General features: G+C 51.5%; 1 protein-coding gene across 6 annotated transcripts in view; it reads right to left on the bottom strand.

Moving 5' to 3' along the window:
* Positions 1–1,332: 1,332 nt before the first annotated feature.
* ARHGAP32 (Rho GTPase activating protein 32) overlaps positions 1,333–26,757 on the bottom strand; it is a 251,279-nt gene continuing 225,854 nt past the window's right edge. For all 6 annotated transcript variants that reach the window (XM_064634498.1, XM_064634496.1, XM_064634497.1 and 3 more), the window contains 11 exons: positions 21,928–22,030; positions 18,979–19,123; positions 18,237–18,319; positions 16,116–16,223; positions 14,675–14,820; positions 12,221–12,422; positions 11,342–11,487; positions 10,333–10,407; positions 8,931–9,782; positions 7,420–8,282; positions 1,333–6,345 (listed from right to left, as the gene is read on the bottom strand). In XM_064634498.1, coding sequence (XP_064490568.1) covers positions 4,120–6,345; positions 7,420–8,282; positions 8,931–9,782; positions 10,333–10,407; positions 11,342–11,487; positions 12,221–12,422; positions 14,675–14,820; positions 16,116–16,223; positions 18,237–18,319; positions 18,979–19,123; positions 21,928–22,030 — 4,949 coding nt within the window. In that variant the 3' untranslated portion in view covers positions 1,333–4,119. The remainder of the gene's footprint in view (positions 6,346–7,419; positions 8,283–8,930; positions 9,783–10,332; positions 10,408–11,341; positions 11,488–12,220; positions 12,423–14,674; positions 14,821–16,115; positions 16,224–18,236; positions 18,320–18,978; positions 19,124–21,927; positions 22,031–26,757) is intronic.

The raw sequence follows: 26,757 nt of genomic DNA, 5'->3' as shown, positions 1-26,757 counted from the left end.
GAAAACCACAAAAAATATTTACATAAAAATACATGAGCTTGTCAGCATATACATTTTACACCAGTTCACAAAAAAGACACTATATAAATTAAAGTGAAGGGAACTCCAAAGGTAACCCAAGACTTTCTGGGATGTTTCTCTCATGCGGCTCAGGGAAAGAAAAATCAAGTCTTCTACAGCAGGAAAATGAACGGCAAAACAACCCTTTTCTCCCCCCTCCCTCCCCCCAACTGGACGAGGCAGGACTCTGCACACCAGGAACTGGACATTGCTCACACCAGACCATGCCTTTCACACGAGAATCTGGGAAAAGCTCTGGGAAGAGGTGCATGCCCAAGCTGCCAAGAGCGAAAGGAAGGGAAACGACTTCTCATCCAGGTTTCCTGACATGTAACATCACTTCAGTCCATGCCCTGGGCAGTGGCAGAGCACACTTGAGGTTCTGTCCCTTTCTGGGGTGAAAGAGGAACAGGATGTTTTCAAGTTGGTTTTGGTTTTGTGTAGCAACTTACTACCACTGTGCAATCCTTACTGACCCCCCTCCCATGATGAGTGGAAAAGGAGGATCACTGCAAAGACATAGGCACGAGGTTGTGGGACTGTTCTCATAGATGCATAAAGGTTTCACCTGATAAGACTTCTTAAAAATCAGAAATTAATGCTTTATTTAAGACTTCACAGGGGCTGGGCCCTCATTACTCACCCACTGTCTGCACTCCCCCTTCCCAAGGAAAGCCTCCTAGGGATTGCACAGCCCACTCCAAAGCAGAGGTTTGAGGAGGAAAATCCAGAGTTGGGGGCTCTGTTGGCCCCAAACTCCTGTGTGCACTGGGGGAGACTTTGGTTGGACACTCGGGAAGGGGCAATTCCAGATGCAGTCTATGGCAAGTGTCAGGAATCAGAGGGTCAGAGCTGCCATCGCCTCGCCGGAGGTGTGCTCAGGCCATGAACCACTGAGCCTGAGCAGACCTGCTCTTGGATTCCAGGGTTATTTGCATTGCTGTCCCCTTGCTCTCTCCTGTCTCAGCTGGGACACTGAAATGCCACCTCCCCCCAGCTCAGCCCCTGAGACACCCGGTGTCACCCCCTCCTCGCTCTGATGCACAACACACCCTTTTCAGTCTCCCCTCTGATCTTTGGAAAGATACAGCTGATGTTTCATCATGAACCAATCATGAGGATGTAAAACTCAGATCTCTAAGGACCACCAGGCTAAGCCCAGTGCAGGAGCAGAACTGCAGAGTTCCCTCTATGGCTTTGGGGGCTGCGGGGTCGTGCGGGATGTTGAAGCCATGGGCAGCAGCAACACGAAAAGGAAGGTGCTGGTCGGTGTTATCTGGGAAAAGCTGGTGCCTTCACCTTTTTTAATTCTGTTGAATTAGCTGGATCGGCTCAGCACTGGTGGACACACGTTGGGGTTCTCAGAGAGCTTCCAGCCCTCAGAGCACAGCCCAGAGGGAGGGGAGGACAGCTGGGGGCTCGCTTCGCTGCTGGCTTTTTTTCCTGGAGACCCTCTCATTCCCAAGAAGGCCGTTTGTAGCAAACATCCACGTCAGGTGTGCACTTCCAGAAGCCCTTTTGGAAAGGTGCTGAAAGCTTTGTTTCCCATGGGACGAGCGGGTGCTTCACCCCTGGCACTTCCCACAATGTGGGAGAGCCCCGGCAGGGCTGGGACAGCACAGGGCTGGGACAGCACAGGGCTGGGACAGCAGTTGTCTGAGGACAGCACTTGGTCTCTAAGGGAGACAGTGGCTTCAAGCAGGAAAATCCAGAGGCATTTACCCTTAGTGGGAGCTGGCATCAGGCCCCCAGAGTTACAGGATAGTCCTGGTGAACATAAGGCCAAAATCAGGGCATCAGGAGAGTGCTGAGGGGCAGGATGGGGGAATTAAGGCTTTCATGGAGAGAGAGGTTCAACCTACAGCTCTCATTCCCTGAATCCCAAAGAGCCTGAACCAAACACTTCAGCTGGAGACCTCACAGGTCACTGGCAGCTGAGGAGAGACTGTGCTACCACACACCCTGCTGAGAGCACGGACTCATCCGGCTCATCCCAAGGAACTCGGGCAGGGCAGCCTTTCCCAGGGAGTTCCCAGCAATGGAGACAGGCTGGCCCAGGCCATGGTTCACCTAATGGCCCCTTCTGTGTACTTCTGTTAGTTTTCCTTGAAAGAAAACATTGCAAAAAGCATTCCCTCACCAAAAACCCCAACCCCTCTACCTGGGAATTCCTCACGAGGAGATTGTGGTACCCTGGATCACAGTGCTGCTTTTTTTCTCCTTTTTTTCCCTTTCTTTTTTTCTTTTTTTTTTTTCTCACTGCCAAATTTCATTTCATAACATGTGAGAACTCTTCTAAACAAAATGCTTAAAACATCAGCATTGCACAATAAAACAGAACCTGAAGGTAGTTGCTGAAACAGCCCCAGACAAGGCTCCAAGGTTAAAAGAAGCAAACAGTTACAGACTAGTCAGCTACTAGAAGAAGGTTTTCCTTAGGATTTAAAAGTCCCAAAATAGCCATGAAACTTTTTTGTTCAAAAACACCACCTAAGCTCCCTTTAGCAGCTGTGTGCTAACTGCAGGACCTCCAGGCTTTTAATAAAACATTAGAGATTCAAAACAGGTAGAGAAGTTCTTCAACCACACAGAACAGGAATGGCCTTGGATTTTATCAGTGAACATTTAAAAACTCCTAAATCTCAAGTATTGCTTGTAAGCCCTGCCTAAATGGGATGGATGTGCTTAATTTATGGGGGGGGGGAAGTCTGGGAAGTCCTGGGAAGTCTGAGAGGAAGCATGAGGTGCTGCCCGGCTGCTTTTACAATGTGAAAGCTTTTAAACAGCTTGGACACTGTTATTAGTGTGTTCTGCAGTGCACTGGCCTTCTGTCCCTACTCACTGAGCACTGGGAGGAGCTGCACTGGGGGATGGGAGGCAACACACAGCACAGACAGCACGTCACTGCTCCGTGTGTGCCACAATTCCGCAGGGATCCCTTTGCCAACACGGAACCGAGAGGTCACAGAGCCCGCAGACCTTCAGGGGAAGGTCAGCAGGAACATTCCCTGCTGGAAGAGCTGCAGGATCTGGCCCAGGGCAGCTGCTCATGCAGATAACTTGTCACTCCCACAGCTGGGAAGGTGGGCTCTGATTTACAAGCTGGACACAATGAAATGGAGATTTCTGTATTTATTTTTACTGGGGTTTGGAGTGAGATGACACAGCCTGGCCCAGCCACGAGATGGAATGAGCTCATCTGGACACAGAGAGCCCAGCAGCAAGGAGGAATTGGCATGGGATGGGTGTGCTGTTCCCAGCTGCCTGTGTAGGGTTTGGTGTAGTTTCGTGTTTCCTTTCTTTTGGTGTGAGAAATGCAAACCTGCCCTACTTGGCTCCCATCGCTGGCCTCTGCTTCCAAAAACGGAAATGTAAAGTAATTGGATTTCTTGTAGGCAGAAGCAGTTTCTTAAGCAAACAATGCAACAAGTGTGCTGTGTTCTGAACTTGCTTCAGAGCCTATTCCACAGCCTTGAAGTCAAAACAGGCTCCCACCCACTTCAAAGCAACTGCAGTGGGTCCACTGCACACGAGGGAGAGGCAGGACCTCAGCACCAACCAAGGAGAAAACCCTTGGGCAGTCTTTCCCCCTGCCCAGCTGTTGGTCCACTCTTGCTGTGTAACTCAGAGGGGCAGAACAGTGTCATGGAGCCCCTTTCCTGGGAGCCAGCAGTGGGAAGGGCACTCAGCCTGGAGAAGAGCTGCACGCACAGTCCACTGTGCGGGGAGGGAGCGGTGGCCACCGCTAACGTCACACCTGGGGAAGGACAAACTCCTTCCCTCCCTGCCAACAGCACCTCTCTCAGCTCTGCCCGGCCTCTCTGGCAACACCTGTGTGCCGACAGCCTGCTCTGTCCTTCCAGTTGTCTCAAAACTACATGAAAAAGCTAGAGCTCTACTACATAAAAACAGTGAGTGGGCGGTGGGGGCTGAAGGGGCTTTGCTTTCTCATCGGGGCAGGGTCGGGGTTTGGTTTGTTTTTTCCATCACTGAAAAAATAAAACAGTCCACTGTCCAGCAGAGGCTGCTTAGACTCTATCCCTCCTCCCCCCCACCAGCTCACTCGACGTGGACCTCTGTCTCGGGCCTCTGCAGGCACAGCTCGGAGGGCAGGAAGGCGCCCTGCCCCAGCGCCGTGGCGTAAGTCCTGCTGTGCACGTGGGTGAACCCGGGGGGCACGAACCCCCCTGCTCCAGCATAGCCCCCTCTTTGGTGCTGAGGCATGGTATGGTAATCCTCCAGGTTGTCGTACTGGGACACCACAGTCATAGTGCTTTGGCGCTTGCCCAGGGTCTGGTAGGGGTACAGCAGGGCAGAGTCCCTCTCCATGGGCTCGGGGTGCTGCATCCGCAGGCTGTGGCTCCGCTCGGGTTTGGGCGGCGGGGCCACGGGAGAGGCAGCGTGTTCCTCCTCCTTGTAGCAGTCTCTGGAGTGCTTCTCCACAGGGGCAGGGGGTCTGGCTCGGGACCTCTCCATGTCTGGCCTGTCCTCTGCCAGCCTCCCCTCCTTGTGGTTCAGCCTCAGGGTGTCCTGGCCGGCCGGGATGTACTTGCTGCCCGAGTGCTGGTAGCCCAAGGGCTCGGAGGGCTCTGGGCCCCCTTTGGGCCTGTAGTCGGGGTAGGGGGGCCCGTTTTTGGGCTCGGCAGGCTGCCTATGGCTCACTTCCTGCTGCAAGTGCGTCCTGTGCTCGCTGGTGCTGCCACCTGGCTCGTGCATCTTCCTGTTCCGGATGCTGCTCTGCTTCTGGGGCAGGGACGGCTTCTCGGGCTGCCCGTTCCCGTAGCCCCCGTGGTAGTGGGCTCTGTCCAGCTCGGGCTCCGGGTGCTGCAGGTAGTACCGCTCGTCCCCCTCGGGGGTGGCCGCCTTGCCCGGGTACCTCCCCTCCTTGCCCTCCGCCACTGTGAGGAGGCCAGTTTTCCCAGGATCGGATTTGCTGCGCAGGTGGATGGCGTCCAGCCCCCCCAGCTCGTCCTGCAGCAGCGGGGCCACGTTGTCGTACTGGGACATGAGGGGCCCCTTGACCTTCTGGCGTGAGCGGCTCTCCCTGCGGATGGACTGCATGCGGTACTTCTCCATGTCCTCCAGGTCCCACGACATGTACATGTGCTTGATGTCCGGGGCGGGGGGCACGTCCCTGCTGACGAAGCTGTGCTCCTTCCCTGCCAGGTGGTTGATGAGCCCCCCCCGGGGGTAGGAGGCCAGGCTGGGGTAGCGGTACAGCCCCTTGCTCTGCAGCCGCGCCGCGTACGAGGAGAAGTCGCGGCCGGGCAGGGGGTGGAAGGGCCGCACCCGCACGGTGCTGTAGGGATCCAGGTCGTAGAAGCCGCCGTCGGCCGTGGTGTAGTAGGAGGAGGAGCTGGAGTAGGGGCTGTAGCGGTAGTGGACCCGCCCGTTCTCAAAGTAAGGCTGGAGCTGCGTGACGTGGTAGTCGGAGTGGGGCTGGTATGGCTTGTACTGGTAGAGGGGCCGCGGGCAGTACAGGGGCTCGTCGTCCGGGGGCACCTCGGTGCGGGAGATGGGCACGGAGCGGATGGCGGCAGCAGCGGGGGTGGGCACGTGCAGGGACTGCACCCTGCGGATGGTGGGGTAGGGGGGAGCGTCCTCGGCGTAGCCGGTGCTCCGCAGCCCCGTGGGGCTCACCGAGGACACGAACTCCGTCCGGCTGCGGGGCTTGGAGTGCAGGGCCGGGCCGGCCTTGCCCTGGGTGCCGTAGGTGTTGTAGCGGGTGCCCGCCGAGCCAGGGGTGTCCGAGCGGGGCGGGTAGGCCTGGTGGGGCTCGGGCTTGCCATGGTACATGTTGGGGGGGACGCTCTCGGGCCTGTACTGGTGCATGGAGGCCGGCTTGGGGTGCAGGTAGGGGTCCGGCCCCGAGGGCTCGGGGATGCTCTCGGGCTTGGGGTGCGGCACATACACCGTGTGCTTGGGCGGGGGCGGCGGTGGGGGTGGCAGCAGCGCCTCCTCCACGGAGGAGGCCAGCATGGAGGAGGCCAGGAAGGCGTGGTAGTTGGCGTTGCTGAGGGGGTCGGCGCTGTTGGAGTGCATGGCCGCCGCGATCTTGCTCTCCAGCGTCCTCACGGGCGGCACCGGGGGCGCGAAGCCATAGGAGGGGTGGGACGGGACGGACTCGGAGCGCAAGTGCAGCGGGGGGGCCCTTGTGGGCTCCCGGGGCTTCTCCATGTGGCTCTGGGGGCCCCCGGGCACCGAGGAGGAGCTGCGGGCGGTGGAATTGCTCTCTGAGACAAAGCCAGGCTCCGGGGGCTTCTCAGGGGCAGTGGTGCTCCACACCTGCAGGGAGGAAAGCAGCAGAAGTCAGGGACAGGCAGCTTTCCCCCCTCCTGTTCGGCAGTTAAAATATCACAGACACTCGTATGGGTCAGCCCAATTTCAGTGCTTCTGTGCCTGGTTCCCACTGGCTGTGGAAGGAGAGATGTGCAGGTTCCCTCTCTCAGCGAGGGTAGCGCAGTGCCACCAGCAGTTTGGATCCATCACAACTGGTGTGTCCTGCAAATGCCAAAGCACAGGAAGGGGAGGAGGTGGTTGCCTCTTTACCCACTGCTCCCAGTGTTTCGTTACATGCTCTGATTTTAAATGTATCACCTTAATGAAAATCTACCTGGGTTTGGCCTCCTCAGGCTCTTGGGAGCAGATCACACCATGTAACAGAGCAGCAATTCCTGCCCTAAATATGCCTACAGAGGTTATGCCAGGCTGAAGCTGGACACGCTTCATGGGCTGAGGTGCTTTGGATTTCTGAGGGAACACTGCACAAGGAACCCCTGCACAAGGAATATGACCTGCTCTGTTAAACAGAATAACTGAGGCTGGAAAAGACCTCAGAAATCATCAAGTTCAATCTTTGACCAATCCCCACCTTGTCCCCCAGCCCAGAGCACTGAGTGCCATGTCCAGTCTTTCCTTGGACACCGCCAGGGATTGGGACTCCACCACCTCCCTGGGCAGCCCCTTTCACCTCCTAGTCACCCTTTCCATGCAGAATTTCCTCCTAATGTCCAACCTAAGCTGCACGAGGGAAGGTCTAAGACTATGTCCTCTTGTGCTATCACTAGTTGGACAAGATCCTACACAGGATGCTGGAAGAGGATATTGTCAGAGGATGCAAAAATCTCTTTCTGAGCACATCAGTCACCACTGCAGATACTTTTTCTCCTTCAAACCAAGGAGAGTGGGTATACTGGGATGCCCACTTAGGAAAGCAGCACAGGATTTCCTCCAAGGCTGTGTCTGCGTTGTACCCACATCCCTTCCAGCGACCTGTGAACCCCCCCTTGCTGGGGGCCCGACTTTCCCAGAGCTCCCCCCCTGCAGTTACAGCTCAGTTGCGCCCGGACCAGGATGTACCTGAGCAGAGCTGCTCGGAGCTTTGCTGGACGATGCTGGCACTTGTCCCGTGGCTGCCTGGTGGTCCTGCCTCTGCGCCGGGGTGGGCTGGGTGGCCGTGGCTGTGCGTGGCACGGCTGGGACGGTGCCATCCCCCTGCGAGGGCTCAGCGGCTGCGCTGGGGATGGTGGTTAAATACGGCACCGGGGCGCCTTTGTCCCCGGCAGGGGCCACGAGAGGAGACGGCAGTTTGTCCTCGGCCGTGCAGGTGGGAGTGTGGAGCTTGTCCCCAGACAGGCATGCCCGGAGCTGGGGTCTGTCCACAGCCGGCTCTGGGGCGGGCGGCTCCCGCTCTGGGGCGTGGTGGGCCGTGTGCTCCCAGTCCCCCGCGCGCGCGGGGAAGTGTTCACTGTCCCCCGCCTTGCCAGGATGGAAGCTGGCCTGCTCCTGCTCTGCATCTCTGCTCCCAGGCATGTCCCCAGGCATGCCCGTGTGGAGAGGCGGGGGGTCCTGGCCTCCAGGTGTACCGGGTGGGTGGTTCTGCTCCCCGGCTGTGCCGCTACCTTGGAATTCCTGCTCTACGGGAGCACCGGTCTGGAAGTGGAGTCGGTTCTCGGGCAGACCGGTGTACAGGTGGAGCTTGTCTGGAGCACCAGCAGAGAGATGGAGCTTTTCTAGAGCTGTGCCAGCTTCAGCCTCTCCATAATTTGTGCTTTCAGCATGAGCATCTCCTGGCCTTTTGAGGGACTGGGCGGATGCTTGCTGTGCGGACTCGGCTAACGCTAGGGCCAGCATGCGCGCTGCGTTTTTCGGAGGAGGAGGAGGGATAAGAGACACAGAACTGACGGGAACAGGATCCTGGGGGGAGTCGAGGGCAACTGCTCCTAATGGGGGAAAATTGAGAGAGAGAGTGATTTTATGTTACCCAATAAGGAGAGTGACCTTAACCTTAAAGACTATCATAAAAAAATAGATGCTCTCCACACTTTCACAGTGGCAGTTCCTTCTGGTGTGAAACACTTGTGTCTCACACGCAAACGCTGCTCAACAGCACAGCAGTTCATCAGAAAGAGGAAAAAAACACAAGAGATTGTCTAAAGGCTCCTCTTGCATTCTAGAGAGGTAGGGAGGAGGTAGCAGAGACTGAGATACCCTTAAACAATTTTGATCATAAGGTTTTAGGCGAAAAGGTCCCTTCTTCCAGTGTTGGCAGATTTTTAATTTAAAAAAGAAAAGCCTTAGATGGTCAATTGGCTGAAATGATCGAGAAGGACATGCTAGAGATTTTCACGCATGACAGGATGGGGAAAAAAAAAGTGGCATATAAAGCATTATGGAAAATTATCCAAGATTTGTGTGATGTAGGGAGAAGGCAGAGGTTAAGACCCTATTGATCTGCACAGCCCTGCAAGACACTCGTGATCAGAACTGACGGGCAAATCCCCTCTCCTAAAAGGCACGCAGAGGAGGGCGGTTCTGAGAGCAGGTCCCCTCGGGAACTTAAAGAAAGAATGGAGGAAAATGCACTGTACCTGGCTGTGTGTGTCCAGTGGGTACAGTCTTAGTCTGACTGCTTGGCATGGGTCTCTCCCCTTCTTCTGGCAGCTCTGGTTTGCCAGCAGCCACTAGCTGGGAATGCTGCAGCTCTTGGTGGGTTCCTTCCCCTGCTCCTGTTTCACTGCTTTTCAGGGGCAAGGACATCTGGGTTGGGGACCTGTTTGTGATCTCAGTGATGCCAATGCCTTTGCTCCAGCTAGAAGCAGAGGAGTTCCTGGATGTGATGGGCACTGCTCCGATGGCTTCTGGCCCACGGCTGGGCAGGGCAAAGCAGGTGGGCTCTGCAGTCAGTGGTGGAGATTTGATGGGCTTTCGGCCCGTCTTGGGTGAGAAGGTGAGGGGTTTGCAGGGCTGCTCCTCCGTGGGGCTCAGGTCCAGCGTAAAGAAGGGACTCATCTTCTCCTGGAAAGGGGAGACTGGCTCAGAGCTCGTGGCACTGCCCGGGGTCTGGGACTGGCTCCCCGATTCTAAATCCTTCTTTAGCAGGCTTGGTTTGTCCCTATTGATGTCAACCGACTCCAGCAGGGAGGTGCTGCTGTCCAGGCACTCGGACTCTGCCTGGGGGGGGCTGCACTGGAAGGACATGGGGTCAAAGTCCAGGCTGGCGACTCCGATGTCCGGGGGGCTCAGGTCGACGTCCTCGGAGGAGCGGGGGGAGATGAGGGCAGGGACGTGGATGAGCCCCTCGTCCCCGTCGCTGTCGTCGTGGGGAAGGTTGTCGTAGGAGTTGCAGCGGTTCATGTTCCCCAGGAGCTCCCCATTGAAGGAAGCAGAGAGGGCATCGCTGCTGGACCTGGGTCTTCGGGGTCGGAACAGTTTGGATTCACCTGGGAACGAGGAGATACCTGTGGGTTAGGGACAAAATCCTGCTGTCCAGGAGGCCAGGGCCTGGTGGGGGTGTTAAAGATCAGCTGGTGAGCCCTGCACACAGAAGTGACATTGTTAGCAGTAACTGTTTATCACGTTTGTTTAAACTCTTTTACAGCAGTTCCAGGTCTGATTTAGTTGAAACTAAGCTGTGTGTACAAGCAAAACCAGTTTAAATGTGCTGTAGGCCTAAGGCTTTCTCAGAGAGCATTTTCCTTTATGATGATGCCTTGTCAGCCTTGGAATAGAAAGGGGAGGTGGCAAGGCAGGAACATAGGCAGTGCCAGCTACACCAAAGCAAGAGGTTTGGTTTTTTTACCTTAGAAGGAAAAAAAGGCATGAAGAGCATTTCTGTTACACCCATCTGTGCTGGGCAGCTTTGTTAATTAGCAAGTCCACCTTTCCCTGAAGAGGTGGAAAAGCTGCCCTGTGGCATATCTGTGCCCAGGAATGTCAGCCTGCCTTCTTTAATCCACGTTTATTAGAAGTGCAGCTGGGATTGTGCCTTACCATCCACGGCGTGCAGAGAGGTGAGAGACTCCTCACTCTTAGCCGAGCGCAGGGTCCCGCTGTCTCCTCGTCCACCTGAGGGAAGGAATCCACACAGGGAAAGGCTGAGTTGTGACAGTGCTTTATATCTGGCTGTGTAATGATGGCAGGAAAAACACACACAGTTTTCCAGCAACACTGTCCTGAGAGTAGTTTTGTTTTGGGGACGGGTTTCTGATGCTCATTTTAGAGTCCTGGGAAAGGTGACCTACTCAAATGGTACCTGCTGTAGGTGACAGGTCAGGAAACATCTCTCCACATCATCCTCCTACAGACTCGGGAGGTACCTGTGGTAACTGGCTGGCTCCTGCCAGCAAGGAAAACCCCTCAAAAATGGGGAAAAAAACATTTTCACAACTTGTTTTATGGGCACTGAACAAGCACAGCTTCAGTCTCCAAGGAGACAGTCTCAAAGGGCATTTATGGTGTGTGAGGGTTATAATTTGAAAATGGGACCTGGGAGAAGACAGGATAAAAGTTCTCACTGGCCCGCGTTTTGGGATTTGTGGTGTGTTTTACCTCAAAAACACACTGCTGCTATTTTTAAATTTGGAGGAAGGCAGAAAATTATATATGGAAAAGGCTGAGGATTCAGCCCACATATCCTGGCTGTGGCTACAAAGGGGTATTGGATGTGTTCTCATTACACTGGTAGAGAGAGTGTTTGTAGGAAGGTGCCTTTCCCTAATCTAATCTTCTGAGAGCAGCAAAGGGAGCCAGAGCTGTACTCTCATTTTATAATCAGAGTGTCAGAAGGAATTATTCTGAGACTTATTGCAGCAGCACCCACATATCGTCATTCCAAAGTCGCAGAGGTGTGAGCTCTGTCAGGCTCTGGAGCAGCCCGAGATCCATTCGGGAAAGAGCAGCTCCCTGGAGTGTCATGCCTGGCTTGAACGCTAGAAGGAGATAAAAGCACACTGAATGTGTGCTGCTCAAACCCAGATTTTGGGAGGGGGCTGCAGCTCACCTGCCAGGGCTATGGCTTTCATCTCCGAGGGCTCGCTGGGGTTGCGCTGCAGTTTGCGCTTGGACACAGAGGAGGATTTGCCCAGGTTGAAGAAGGATCTCCAGCTGCCCACTGGAGACTTCTTCATCTTGCTGGGAGGCCTTTTTCTGGGGGAGCAAACAGAGCACACAGTTGGAGATGGAAGCTGCATCTAAATCCTGCTACTGGTTGCTTGTTATCAGCACTCTCTGGTTTCTGCTTAGAAACTCCCTCTTCTCAACAGCTGAGGGTGTTTTCATTCCTGCAGCTCAGCCCTGCAGTCTTGCTGGGTGAATTCCACCCAACTCTGGGATGCAGGTGCAGTGCAGGGGAGCAAAGGCTCCTGCCTGTGCAGCACAGCAGCTGAGGGATGGATTTCCAGCTCTCTGGGGAGCTGTGCGGCCATAAAGGCACCCAAAAAGGGTACCCATAAAGGTACCTCACTCGTGCTGTAAAATCACCTTCACCTTCTCCCATTGCCACTTCTAGTGTCATCAAGCCTGTGCAACTGCTCCACTGCAACCTGGAGATGCTACAGGCACTTAGTCCTGAAACCTGAAAAACCCCAATGTCTCCACGTGGTCACTCTGTTTACACCTCCTTCTGTCTGACTGGTACAGTCATCTCTGTGCACCAACACAACATGGATTTATACATGTAATGATAACCCTGCTAGAAAGAAGAGAGTGGTGCACAAGTAAATTAAACCCACGAGCCCATTGTTATAACAAGCTCACTGAGTCCAAAGCAGGTGGAAAAACAGCTACAATATTTCACATGTGACCAGTCAGTATCAGCAAGTTTTTGCTGTAATCAAAACAAATCAGTTACGACACGTGCTGGGAAGAAACTTGTCCCTACCTTTCGGATGGGAAGTCTATGACTGTGTGGAATTTGCCCTGCAAAGCTGCTGGGCCCTCTCCCACTTCTATGTACTTGCTGTCTGCCACGATGGGTGAGTTGATCTGGGCCTGTGTCCGAGCCTGTGCCTCCTCCAGCGTGAGCAGCTTCGTGGAGGGAGAGGACACCAGCAGAGACTTGGGCCGGGACAAAGAGCTGTGCCCTGCAAGGGAAAAACCACAGGCAAGAGGGAGAGTCAGAAAACAGCAGTGCAGAGATCAAAGCTCAGTCTGTGTGCCTAGGGAGGTGCTGTGTTTTTCTAAACCTTTGTTATCCCAACCACTGAAAGGCGTGAACAAAATGTGGTCAGAGATATGTTTGTGACAAAAAGAATCTCTCACTGAGTAGCTTGGTGTATTAAAAAATAAAGGCAGAGGGAAGCAGGTAGATCAGAAACCTTTGTGACATACTTTACTTCAGCTTCATCTGTATAGAAAAGCCTGCACAGAAAATGATGGTTTTCCTTTGTACAAAGCTTGGCTGGGTCATTCCCAGGTTCCACCTCTTGTATAACAGGAAATGCCATGTGTGACCAAAGCTCTACAAACCACTGTGCAGATGCACAGAGCAAACAATCTGCTCTGTGTCCTGCCCTTGGCCTTTTACAGCTTGGGCTGGTTTGGGAGATGAACACATAAAGTTCTGTGCAAGTAGTTGCTGTTGCCTCCTGTTGCTGTCAGCTTCAGCATAGAGGAGATCACAGCAGCTGTCCTTTGCTTGCCATTGTTTATTGTGCAAGTGTTTACAGGGTTGCTCCCAGAGGAGTTCAGGGGTGTGGGGGGAATGTGCCATCGCAGAACATCCTGGTTGGTTCCACCCCCAGGGCTCCTGGGGTGTGTGTGAGCTGTAAATGCTGTCCTGGGTGAACTGTGGGTTAAAACAGGCTTGGCAGCACCACTTTCACCCCTCACAGGTGGGCGCAGGAGCTGTGCTCGATCCCAGAGGCTCCTGAAGCCGTGCTGAGTGCAGTATTCCTGCTAAATATGCCAAATAACCCAACCCTTGTCCCTGCCAGTTTTGTGTCCAAGCCCACTGAATGTGAGTGACTAAGTCATTAAACAATTAGCTGCATTTACATGGTCCATTCTAAGCCTGGATAATCATCTGGCTGGGATTCTGAGCATGCTTATCTTCCCCTGGCAGAGCCTGCTGGGGGCTGTCACTGCTCAGCCAAACTAACCTCTGGCTCCTGCTGACCTAGAATCTCCTTCCAGGAGGAACAAAAAGCTGGACAACTCTGCTGTCCTAAGTAGAAATATTGGTTGTTTAAAAGAGGGGAGCAGCAAATCCAGTGGAAAAGCAGCTCTCTGCACTGCCCAGGGGGTGGTGACTGCGTGGGCTGTGCATGTCTCATGGGCAGGGCAGGTTGTCAAGGCAGATGGTGCACCCTTAATGCTGCTTAGGAGCAGCAACAGCTTGTGGTGGCCCTGTTTGTTGATCTAACACACAGAGGAAACCTCCTTCCTGGTGTAACTCTGCTCCTTTTCCATGGAACAGCCATATGGTCTTAGTTACTCAAGGGAACTGTAGGTTCCAGGGCTGAATGTTTGAGGTGCCCCAGGGTTGGGCACGAACGTGTTGCAGTTCATGGCTGGTCAGCCCTGCTCATGAACCCACACAGGCTGTGCTTCTGCAAGGAATAACCAGCACAGCAGATGGCAAAATAGCCCCTAGTAAGAGCAAGACAGTTTCTTAGCATCAACATCACTGAATACAGAGAGCTTGCTTTAATTCCTTAATTTCTACTGGTGTTCTGAGGTCCATGGATAAATGTAGAGAGCTCAAATGGATAAGTATGCAGGAGCATCGATGGTGGTGGCTTTAAAAAGCAGAGGGAGCGGGGGGGGACAGATGAAGGGACGAAGAGGAAGATGAGGAAGAAGGGGGTCCCCGAGCCCCCCACCTCAATTTCCAGAGGGGTATGCCAGGGGGAGGATCTGGGGGGTGGATAACTCTGGGATTGGATGGGATAATACCTTAAATTGTGGAACCCCCTGGACACGTGTGCATGTCTCTGTACCCCGGTGGTGGTTGAAGGCCTTCTATTAAAACTGCTCTATTCTCTTGCCTCTACAATAATTGCCTGGTGAGTAATTTTTTGGCTCCTGACCAATTTTTTGGTCACAGTTTTCAGGCAACAGTTTTTTGATTCCTTGCGATTTCTCAGTGGTAGGACACAAAAGCAGCAGCCAAACACTGTGCACTCCTGCAGGGTGTCCTTGGCTTCTAAGAAAGGGACTGACAGCAATTTCTAAAACTAGGCCATATTCGTTGGGTTCTGACATCACAACCTGGGAAATGTGGAGATGTGTCCTCTAGGTCAGGAAAAACCCATATTTGAAATGTGCAGGGGAGGCTCAGATATCCCCTGAGTACCTTGTGTGCTCCAGGGGAGGGAGGGAGGGGGACACGCACCTGCCCCGTCCCGGATGACTGAGCTGAGCTTGGAGCTGAACAGAACATCCACGTGGTTCAGGATGAACTCCACCACCACCGACTGGATCCGCACCTCCATGAAGGCAGCAGTGCCACTGAAACAGGCTGACTCGATCTGCTTGGACCTGGGAAAGGAGAGACATGAAACAGGGACAGCCAGGGGGTGATGCTGCTCCTGGACAAGGGGCTGTGCCTGTGCTCAGGCAGACGAGGCTGCAGAGGCAGGAATGGATTAAATCCCAGCACAGTGCTACACAAAGGATCACACTGACTGCAGGCATTTAAAGGCAGAGTCTTGGTTTAGCTTCAAGTCTTACTAAATGGCAAGAGGAAAGCTGGACTAGAAGGGAAAAGGGTGTGAGGCAGGTCTGGCTCAAGGTAAATAATCTGAATAGCCCAAATGGGGAGCTTTTTGTTAACTGCCAGGTACCATGGCTAGCACAGTTCAGTGCCATTGCACAAACCTCACTGCGGCCTCTAATGGGATTTTCCCCCGAGCAGGGAAATGTCTCCAACTGATCTGATCAGAGAGTGCCCCAAGATTCACCAAAGCAATCTCAGACCTGAGATCACTCGACTGCCTGGGGGTGAATTGCCAGAAAGGGGAGAACAGCTCACCTGCGTGAACTGCAAGTGTTCAATGCCACATTGGACAGGGCTTGGAGCAACCTGGGCTAGTGGAAGGTGTCCCTGCCCATGGCAGGGGGTGGGACTGGATGAGCTCTAAGGTCCCTCCCAACCCAAACTGGGATTTTATGTGAACTGCACACTCAGATTTCCCAGGTTGGTAACAAAAGCAGCTCAGAAATCAAAAGAATAGAGAGCAGGGTGACATTATTTTTTTCGTTTAAAGCAAAATTTTTAAATAACACCATTCATTTTAAACTACCCTATTATGCACATTCAAAACAAATTTTAGGGGATAGATTTATCCAAGATTATTTCTGTAAGTTTGAATTCTTGCAGCCACAAGCTGTTAAATTAGACTCTAGAGACTTCTGCAGTGGGAAATCAGTGATGCCACTGAAGAAATTTCCTAGGACACACTCATCCAACCAGGAGAGCAGAAATTATCCTCCAGAGAAGAGGGTTGAGGGAATTCTTCCTTGCCACTACTGACTGAGCTGCAGTCAGTGGGACTGGGTCGTGTGAGACAGAATATACCAGGATGTTTTTGGGGTGGTCCCACTGACAACAGTGGGGGCTGTTTTACATCACTAGCTCAGGAACGTGCCAGTTGGGTCTTAAATCCTGCTTAGAGTATTTTCCCATATTTTACAGGAGAAGAAGCACACTGGATGAAGAAAGGAAGAGCTCTTTCCAGCTGCTGGAAGTCAGGATTTTCCAAAGAAGACCTATCTGTCTGGTTTTTATAAACATAAAGCCTTCTCTGTAGTGAAATGGGAAAAGCCCAGGGTACCTGAGGAGGTTGGGAGCCCAGACAATGGCCAGGTTCTTGGTGTGCATGTTTGTGATGGAGCAGTAATCAGCCAGACGAGCCAAGTGCCTCATTAGGAACTCCAGTGTCCTGGAAAACGGGAGAGAGGCAAATGTTCAGCACCACTGAGCAAAGCCAGGCTGTGATCCCAGAGCAAACCCAGCTCATTATTTCCTTTTGGTTTGACAGCTCCCAGAAAGAAACGCTGAACTCCTTCCCCTGAGCCCATGGGGAGTGTCTGCAGCAAATAATGACCCGGGGTGGGCTGAGGGGAGTCCCTCCTGATCTGTCCAGGCTCAAGGCAATGACAGTCCCCAAAATATCCTCTTTGCAGGCGTGTGACAGCCCTGAGGAGCTGCTCAGGGGGAAGGATGTGGAATGCCAGTCCTGGGAAGAGGGGGAGTAGTGATTTAGACACCCCAGGACACTGAAAACCAGCAAACTGTCCCTGAGTTCTCCTGATGAAGTTACTGGCTGCAGGTTTGTTAGAGGTCCATGAGGCAGACACAAGGTTAAACTCCAGAGGCTTGTGTTCACGGAAAATGCCTTTTTATATATTAATGAAACACTGTTGTACCCCCTGTGGAGGAGGGAGCAGGAGGTGGCAATGAAAATGCTGATCCATCCTCCTCAGTGCCAGGGCTTGGCAACAGCCCTGGCTGTGTCTGTATCTCTGGTTTTGGGAGGGGAGATGGAACAGAGGGGCTCAAAATTCCACCAATGGACAAGGACTGGAAGTGAAGACAGATGGGTCTGGCTGGGAACAAAGCTGACATCTCCTGCCTGCAACTTCTCATCGCTGAGCAGCACAATAAGAAAGTCTTTTTTCCTTTTCTGAAGCAAACTGAGGAAAGGAGGGAAGAACTCTGTGCACCTCCAGCATCCCACTGCCAGGGCTTGGCTGGGCTTCCTCCCCAGGACTGAGACATGGATCAGCACCCACTATATCCAGCCCATAAAGGAAAAGTCATTTTAGGGAAAAGGTGGAATGCCCCAGAGAAACTGAACCGAAGGAGATTAGTTTATTTTTGAGAAGGCCCTGCCCCCTTAATTAACACAAATAAAATATTGTAATTAGTTACTAAAAGTACCAGCGGTTCCACTAACTAGCCCATGTTATTTAATGAGCAAGTAGCACACAGTTGCAGCTTATAACTATTAGTTAAATCCTAGTTAACCATTATAATTAGTTATTTATAGCACTCAGGTGCAGCATTGCAGTTGTGCAGCTAATCACCATATATCACAAGAATTGAAATTTATTAGCACCAATTATTATATAAATTTATAATTATTTATTATTTTAAATAGTTCTCAATATCTATTTTTATGTGTTACAACTGGCCATCTATAGCACTAAGGGTACAGAATTCTAACTAGTCCTGCAAATTAACATATAATACAATAATCAATTGTAATTATAATGCAGTATTAGTTACCAATAGTTACTAACATTAAAGTCTCATTAATATACAGTATTATATGCAGTTATTAAAATCAATCACCATAGCAATTTGTCTGATGCCTTTTTACCATACCCTGCCACAAATTTTAATACTGAAGACTGTTAAAATGTTGTTATTCTTAGTCAAGACTCATTACCATATAGCACAAATTGCTATTAATACTAATTAGTTTGAATATAGCACTGTAATTGGTGATTTTTAAACACCCTATTATGTTATTCTAATATATAACACTAATATAATAATTTACATTAGTTATTCTAACAGATAACTGTTACTATTTGCTAGTTACTATTTTTACTGGGAGAGGGAAATTGGAGACAAAATATGTTTATTTTTGGAAATATTTCACTTTTTTAAAGTATCATTCCTAGAGCTGGTTTTGTGCTCTCCCAGCAATAAAACTACTTTTTTTTATCAGCCACCTCTGACATACCAAGGTTGTATTTCTCTCCTGTACAGACCTTCCAAGGAAGTCAAGTAAGACCATGTACAGAATGTAGTGTTTGATAAGGAGCTGATTAAAATAGAAAATCAACTTTATACAGCACTTTCAATATGCAGAAACACATCTTGAGAGGGAAACTGGAATCCTGTCATTTCTGTCCCGAAATTCCAGCAAAGGAACGGCCCTCACCTGTAGTGGGGAGGGGGCAGCTGCTGGATCACATCGTGGATCTTCACCAGCCTCTCCTCATCCGTAGCAGCAGACACAGCATCCTGGAACGAGGCAGGGAGGGACTGAGCTGCAAGGAAAGCTGAAAACCTGCCCCTGGCACCACAGGGCCAGTGAACAGTCCTTCAGCAGTGAGGTGGATTTTGCTGCTCTTCCCTCCCTTGGGTGAGGGGTCTGTCCTGGGGACAGAGCAGCACATGGATCATGTGAGGAAGGCCAAGGAAATCACGGTCTGAGACACTTTAGAGCTTCACTGTACAGAGCAATTCCTTGCAGAGGGCGTGCAGCTCCAAGCACTGTTTGCTTCTAATCTCAAGAAATCACTGGGAACAGCAAAGCATCAGGAATTCATGGCTGGGGTCCCCCAGTGACCTTCTGCTGGGGAAGGAGAATCAATACTGTGGCACAGGGGACAAAGGCACTTGTGAGTGACCTAAGGGGGAACAGGAAAGGCACCTCAAACTCTGGGCACTTCCTTCTGGAATGGCAGGAGGGGAATCTGGTGTGTGGGCAGCACAGACCAGGTGCTGTCAGGCTGGTGATTTTGGAGATGTGTTCTTCAGATTGCCCTAAAAACCTTAAATTAAGCAAAGGTAAACAGAGGAAGGCGTGTGGAAGCAGGTTCACCTTGCTGTGGCTCCTTTCAGTGTTCCTCTGAAGTCCCACTGGGGTGGGAAGTGGCTCCCATTTGTCTCATACTTACTGAGAACTTCTCGTAGAGCTGGTAGGTGAGCAGGGGGTTGGGGAGCTCTCGGAAGTACAGCTTGCACAGGGAGCCCACACAGTGGATGTCCTGGATGTAAATGTCCTTGGTCAGGTCGGGAATCTGCTCCGAGTCGAACTCGTGGCTGGAAACAAGAAATGGGCCAAGGGGTTTGAGAAGGAGCAATGAAATCAAACCCAGCAAATTACAGTCAAGCAAAGCAAGGGTTTCCTGATTTACAGGAAAAAAATAAAGCCTTAGTCACCAAAGCCACGTGACCCACGGCTTTGGGGTTGCTACAGGGGATTTTTCCAAAAATCAGACTTTATTTTTTTCTAATAAGGCATTTTCAGTGAGTTTTACAACCAGTTGGCTGCAACCCCTTTTGCTGCATCAGGGCTTTTCACAAAGGCTTCAGAGAAAGCCTTCCAAGACCACAAGGACAATCTGTTAAACTCCCAAGGGCTGTGCCTGGGATTGCCCACAGGTCTGATGAAAGCTGTCCCTCTGCATTTCAAAGGCCTGGGAATTGCAATGATCAAGCCATGCCAGCAGCAGTGCCATGGGCAGCACATGGAAACCAGCATGTGCAGAATTCCTGGGGGACAAACTGGTGAGCTGAGCCTGCCTCTGCCACGGGGTGAGGAGAGCCAGGAACCACATGAAGAACATCCCTGAGCACTCCCTTGGTTTTCAGAGAGAGGGAAAAAAACCAAAATCACAACCATTAATGAAATAAAAGCTGAGCTCAGAAGGCCAAGGGCTGGAATATGTGCATGGAAAGTGCTGTTTCCAATTAGGCCAGATCTGCAGGGATGAGTGTGGTGAGTCAGGCCTGGGACTGGGGGAGCTCGGCTGGTCCTGCTGGACCTCGGGGTCCCTGCAAGGGTCTTCAGGATCAGAAGGGCTGATCCTGCCTGCACTGCACCCACAGCCGTGTCTGGGCTTGGTGCAAACACCCCTGGCCTCTTCTCCACCCAAAGCAGGCAGTTTGTGACCCCAAGGGTGACACAGCCCCTCAGCACAGCTCCAGCACTGAGCCTGCCCTGCCCACGGAGCAGAACCTGCCTGTCCCCGTGCCCAGGGCACCAGGAGTGCTGGGAAGTGATCCCTCAGCATCAGGACGAGCTCCTTCCATCCCTAGACATGGACACTGTGTGTGGGAAGCCCTCACTCTGCCAGGCTGAGGGGAAGGAGAGGGTGAACAGTCCCCCCCTGCTCAGGCCTCATCCCCAAGGCAGCACAGAAGGGAAGGAAGGTCCCTGCCTTGCCCACTGACACTGCCTTCTCCCCTGGAGCTACAGCCCCTGGTGTCCAGCACACACCACACCACAGGCACTGACTCACCCCTTCCTCACACCTGACAGAAACTTCTGCCCTGCACTTGGCTCCACATTAAAGCTCAGAAGGGAGGGCAGGGACAGCCCCAGCCCACCCCTACAAGCACACTCAAATGTGTGGCTCAAATCCTCTGCCCTACTCCAGGATATTTTTCTAGGAATAAATCCCACACCATGTCAGATGTGAGTATGAAGAGAAGCCCCTCTACATCCAACCTTTCCCCTCTCTGTACTGGCTGTTTCAAGGACTACACGTTATTTCTTCTGACCCTAAAGGAAGATTTTGTTAGTAGGACACAATTCCACATCTCCCAGAAAGAGCCCAGGGATGAAGAAGACCCCAAATCAACCCTGGCTCTGTTTGCCCCCCTGCCCCACAGAGGCAGCTCCTGCCCTGCTGAAGAGCCAACCCCTGTCCCATGAGAATCTCCCACGTGGAATCAATTCTCTAACTTTGTCTCCAACCAAAAAGCCCTTTAAATCGAGGAGATCCAACTCTTCTGTGTGAAACCTTAGCACAGTGATTCATTTATAAGGACACTGCAGCTCTAGCTCTGAAATAAGCCCAATGCCCTGTTTATACAGCTGGGAACTAAAGCAACACAGTGAGTCCTGCCTTAATCAAACACTGGAAATCTGCAGTGATTTAGATGAACAGGGGCAGTGTCAATAAATGCCAAGTAGTCCCTTCCTTTTGTCTTTGGAACATCTCAGAAAACTGGAAAACAGGTTGTCACTTCAGTCTCTGCACTGTACCAGGGAATGAAGCCATTGAAGTCTTAGAAAACCATTTTTAAATGGTTTAAATCCCACCTTTGATACACAGTGAAGGAGAAAATGGTATTGGCAACAAAAAGGGGAAAAATGGACTAAGGCAGAGATTAGGATGGTCCAGCACAAGTCAAAATGGGGAATTAAAGGGATGTGACTGAAGCAATGGCAAATGTTTTATTCAGCCAGGACTGCTGTGGGCCACATAAAATCCCCTCAGGAGCATTCTTTAAATGAGACTTGCTGCAATGAGAAACAGGATTAATCTGAACCAGAATAAACCCATCCATCCAGGGGTTTGTACAGTCACTGTCCCAGCTCCAACCTGCCCACTGAGCTGGGGAAGAGCTGGTTCAAAAAGGATATTCTGCATATGGAAAATCCCCCTGTGCTGCCTCTGTCAGGATCAGTGCTGGAATTAGTCACATTCCACTTGGCACTCTCAGTCCCTCCACAACAGAACATTCCACACCAAATGGCAGGAGGAAAAACTGCCTCACAAAGGGATAAAGAGAGTTTACTGTGATGGGAACAGCTCCTAACCTGCAGGACACACACCTGGCCTCTCCCTGCACAGCACATCAATGCCACCCCCGAGGATCAGGCACGTTTCCTCTGCACATTCCCAAATAACTGCTAATCAACCAGGAGTCCAAGGCAGCACAGGGAGCGAGCAAAGGGCTCCAGGAGCGAGAAGGAACAGGAATGAAACACAACAGCACAGAGACACCATGATCCTCATATTGCATTCTGAAGGGAAGCTTCCTGCAAAGGGAATGTGCTCCTGGAAGCACAGCCTGGGCCCTGCCCAGCACTCAGGTGTCCCCCCAGCCCTTACCGGAGTTTCTGGATGTTGGAGGCGATCCCGGACAGGCGGTAGATCCCATCCACGATGCCGTGCTTCTCAATGAACTCCGTGCAGCTCTTGAGCACCTGGGGGACTGAAGGACAGGAGCTGTTGGTTAATTGAGCAGGTTATTAAAGTCCTGTTCGGGCTGTGGTCTTGCCAGGTGTCATAAACCACCCCCAGCTGGGCCATGGATTTACTTCTTCCTTAGAGGAGAAAGCCTGTAAGAAATTTTACTTCAGGAGCTGGTGTGGAAACTGGTCAGAGGTGTTTATTTTAATAAAGCAATGCCAGGACACAAATCAGATTGAAAAAAAGTCAATTCTGCTCGAGCAGAGACAGCACAGGTCCCATCACTATTCCCATGGTGTTAAATACCATCCAAGAAGAGCTATAAAATTGAATAAATACTGTCTTTAAAATCTATACAGGATTAACCTCAACTGCTTGGTTTCAGCAAACATAAACATCAGGGAGATGCTACTTCTGGCACCACAGCAAGGAGAGTCTTTACAACTGATAATTTCCTTCCCAGTGTGTGCTGGAGCATGGCTGCAGAGAGCTCCATAATATCCTACACTCACAGAAAGTGCAGACAGAGCAGGGCATGACAGAATGGAAAAATCAGCCCAGAGGACATAATTAGGTGCCAAGTTAATATTCCAGCCGCTTCACCAACTGATTCCTTCCAGCTGGCTTCCCAGCCTCATGCACAGCCACTGCTGGAGCTGTGCGTCCATCCCTGGGAGCTTAAGGAGGAGCAAATCACTGGATTTATAAAAGAGAGATAAAACTGTCCTGAACACAGAGAGAAAATCAGGAGAGAGCTCTTGTGAGCATCGGCAAATCCTCACGGAGAGAGCTGGGATCCCTGGGCATCCCTGTGCCAGCCACCTTTCAGCCACAGCTCCTCTGCTGATGTAGATTTACTCGTACATGAGATGCCAGGTCTGATCAATTCTCCCTGTGACACACATTCTGAATAGGTCATGTGGCAAATCCCTTCAGATCAGGCAGCAAATGCCATCTGCCATCAGCTCTGCCCACTGCTGCTGCATGGGGGGCTGCAGCTCCCCCAGCCCCTTCCCTGCTGCCCTGCCAGCAGAAACCCTCACAGCTGGAGAACAGACTCCTCTGAGGGAGTTCCCTGGAAATCAGCAGGTGTATCCCGGGATAAGGGCACATCTGCCCTCGAGCACAGGAGGGACTGAACCCTCTAAATCCTGTCAGTCACACAGGCTCAGCTGGAGCAGATTAGGCCCTGGACCTGGGATATTCCAAGACACCAAGAGACAGCCAGAACTAACGAGTCAGGCTCTAGGGTTACATTCCCAGGCATTTACAGCATCTCCCACTATTTTCCAAAGCCAGGTGCACACTCTGGGGTAAGCAGAGCCCTTGTACTCTAAGCAAAGAGCTTTGGAAACCAAGGGTTGCTTGTTTTGGGAAGGAAAACCACGTTCTGCTGTCCCTGTAGGTGCAAGGAAATGTCAGAAGACAGAACCTTGGCACTGCTGGGCCCTGAGTAGGACCATGGCTGCTGGTGTTTCCAACTGCCTGGATGCAGGAGTCCCACAGGACTGGGCAAAGGAGTTCCCCCAAGTTTTCAACTGTTGTGACAAGATCTGCTAACGCTGCAAATCCCAAAGACCACAGTGGTCCATACTGGAACCTCAGTAGGGGTCTCCCTGAAATTAGTAGAACACATTGAAATAAATAAATAAAGAAGAAATAAATAAATAGGCAAATAAATCAAGAAGTAAATAAACCAAGAAGCAAATTAAAAAAACAAAAGCAGCAAATAAATGAATAGCACATTCCCTGCCTGCCCAAGTTCCCAGCAGGGAAGGGCAACACTCACACACATGACCAGCTCTCCTGTGTACCTGCCCACCATGGGCACAGCTGGAACACCTGCCTGTGCTTCCTGAAGGAAGGCCTGGCCACAGGAGTGAGTTCTGTGTGTGCCCAACTCCCCCTCCTGGAGTTTATCCAGCTGTGCCAACACACAGCACAGGACTACAGCACTTATGGAGCAGCTCAGCCCAGCAGCAACCTGGGGTGATGGTGTGGAGCAGGACAGGAGGGAAGGGGAGGGCTGGAGCACCAGTACCCTCCCTAAAGTACTCTTTTGTCAGGGAGGAGCCTGGGCATAGTTAGAATAACTAGTATATCCAGAAAAAATCCCAGCAGGCTTGTTCCCTGCATCTCCTGATCTGGTTACCAGGACGATGTATTCTCTACACTAAATATATCATGGATATTCTGGGGGAATTCTGCACAGTGGGAGAAGGGACTGAGATCCAAGGAGGGCTGTAATTGCACCTGAGGGGCCTTTGCTGGGGTGGTGACTTGTTTTTTCAGATTTTTAAACAAAGCTGACACCTGACAATTGGATGTGTGTTTAACATCCCTCTGCCCTTTGAATCCCAAGCCCTTTAGCTAAATACAAATTTTTATAGATGGATATACACACATATGGAGGCAGGATGACAGAACAAGCTAAGACTTAATTTTGTGAATGTCAGGTGTGCCAAGACCATCCCCTACAGCAGCTGGGACTGGTTTGTTTGAGTCCCTGTCTCCATCTGCTCCATAAATCCCTGCCCTGCTGCAGGGGAACTCCTCAGCATTCAGGAGCTGAGTTTGGCTCCTAGATCCCAGACCACGTCCCAGATTGGAGCCAGAGAGGGATCACAGCAGGGAACCGAGGGAGATTTCCTCTTCTAGGATGTAGTAACAGCAACACTGCAGTTCTATTAATGTCAGTAAATTACTGTGGTTTCCTGCAATTACAGCACCCAGACTGATGACACACGTGGGCTGCATTAACAGCCACAAGGCCCCCCCAGCTCAGCACCTGGGTCCTGACAACCACTTTGGGAAAGGGATGAGGAGGGAACAGGGTAACACTCAGTTCTTCCTCCAGCCCCATGTGCTCAGGGAACCCCTGAGCCCAGCACTGGTGCCTGTGGTTACCCAGCCCAGCTCACAGTCTGCAGTGCCACCTTCCCAGGCAGGCAACAAAAACCTCTGATCCTCGGGGTGGTTTTATTCCTTTGCTGAGCCACGGGGTCTTCAGCCACTGGCCCCAGAAAACCTCCCTGCAGTGAAGTCACTGAGTGCAGATGGCTAAAATCCACTGCCAGTGCTGCCTTTGAACACCCACCTCTTCAGTGGAGCACTGGACATGTGTCCCATCCCAAAATCAATCACCTTTCCCTCCTTCCCTCTCTTTGCTGTCTCCAATATCAGGCATTTTCAGGAAGCAAAGTGCAAAATGCTCACCGAAGGGGACCCAGCACATCTCATCACCACAGCAGCTGAAGGAATTCATTCAACTCATTCCTGAGCATCTCTCAGCTGCTTTGAAAGCTTTATTGCATCTCTGAGGGCTCGTTAACTGGTTAATTCTCTGCCATTAAGAGGAAGCAGTTTTATGGGCTTCACTCTGAAGAACATTTTGATTCATCCCCAAATCAGGCCCATTTCCTTTCCTGTCATCTTGGGCTTATTTTTTTCCTTCTGAATCTTTTGTAATGTTCCCTCCCTGGGTTTTGGGAGGCTTGCTGGTGCTTTGTTTTATTTTCTTAGCACATGAATCAGAACTATTTGTTCAGCCTGGGGCAGAGGCCTCCCACCAAGCTCTCCAGGGGCACTGTGCTTTTCCCAACCCCACCTCTGGGCCGGGTAATGGCCCATAGCACCCGAAATGCTGTTCCTCAGCTGAATTCCACACATAGCAAACCCACACAGGGATCCAAACCTCCAGGAACATGGAAAACCACTGCTCTGCACCACCTGAGCAGAGGGGATAACTGTGACTGAGTGCCAGGAGGTTGGGAAGCTTATGGAAAATCCAGAACTGAGCAACAGAAGGTTGTTTTGAGCCACAAGAATAGAAACTGAAACCATCAGCCATCAGATAAAATGCAGGTGGAGGCAGCTCACTCTTGGTTGCCCAGGATGTCCTTGGATCAGCCAGGAAGGACAGGTAAGGACAGGACAGGCAGGGGATGAAGCACCCCAAGAACACCCAGCACAACACAAGTGGGGTGCCACTGCAGCCTGGACGTGCCCCTTCCTTGAAACTCAGTGCCCAGCTGAGACCCTGACAACTTCCAGACATCTGAAATTAGGCACATAAATCCCAACTCCCTTGCCATTAATGCAGGATTACGTAAAAACCTAACAGTGAATATCCTCACCCAAAGAAATACAGATGCTTTTATCCCCAAAATCTTCCTATTTTAGCTCAACTTTAGAAGCGTTAAGGTCAGAAAAGACCTCTAAGATCATCAAGTCCACTTTGCAAAAAACTGCCCAAGTATTTCCTTAAAAAAAAAAAACAGTAAAAAACCTGTAATATTTCAGCCTGTAACTTGTTCCAGGAACCTCATTTCAAACTACTCATGTCTGAAGCTCTTCCCTCCCCTCAGAGTGGAGGTTACAGGCAGGTGTAAAACCAGCACGGGACAGAGATTAAGGATTTTATTTTTATTGTTCCCAACCACACAACTGCACCTGCATGTGGCACTTCACAGGCATCAGCCCTGCATATTCAGAAAAACATGGAGCTTTAAAAGATTCTCTTCTCAGGACTTTTGTCCCACTTCTAAATCCCTGCCCTGATGTTTGAATCACCAGGAATAAGACAGAAATACAAAACCAACCAAGGATCCACCTTCCTTCAAGATGCTCAGGGTGTTCAGGGCCAGGTTGGATGGGGCTTGGAAGGTGTCCCTGCCCATGGCAGAGGGTGGGATGAGATGATCTTTAAGGTCCCTTCCAACACAAACCTGTCTGGGATTCCATGATTCT

The sequence above is a fragment of the Pseudopipra pipra genome, chromosome 23, assembly GCF_036250125.1.
Source record: "Pseudopipra pipra isolate bDixPip1 chromosome 23, bDixPip1.hap1, whole genome shotgun sequence".
Taxonomy (NCBI): domain Eukaryota; kingdom Metazoa; phylum Chordata; class Aves; order Passeriformes; family Pipridae; genus Pseudopipra; species Pseudopipra pipra.
The sequence above is the reverse complement of the archived record's forward strand: the minus strand, read 5'-3'. Positions and strand labels throughout refer to the sequence as shown.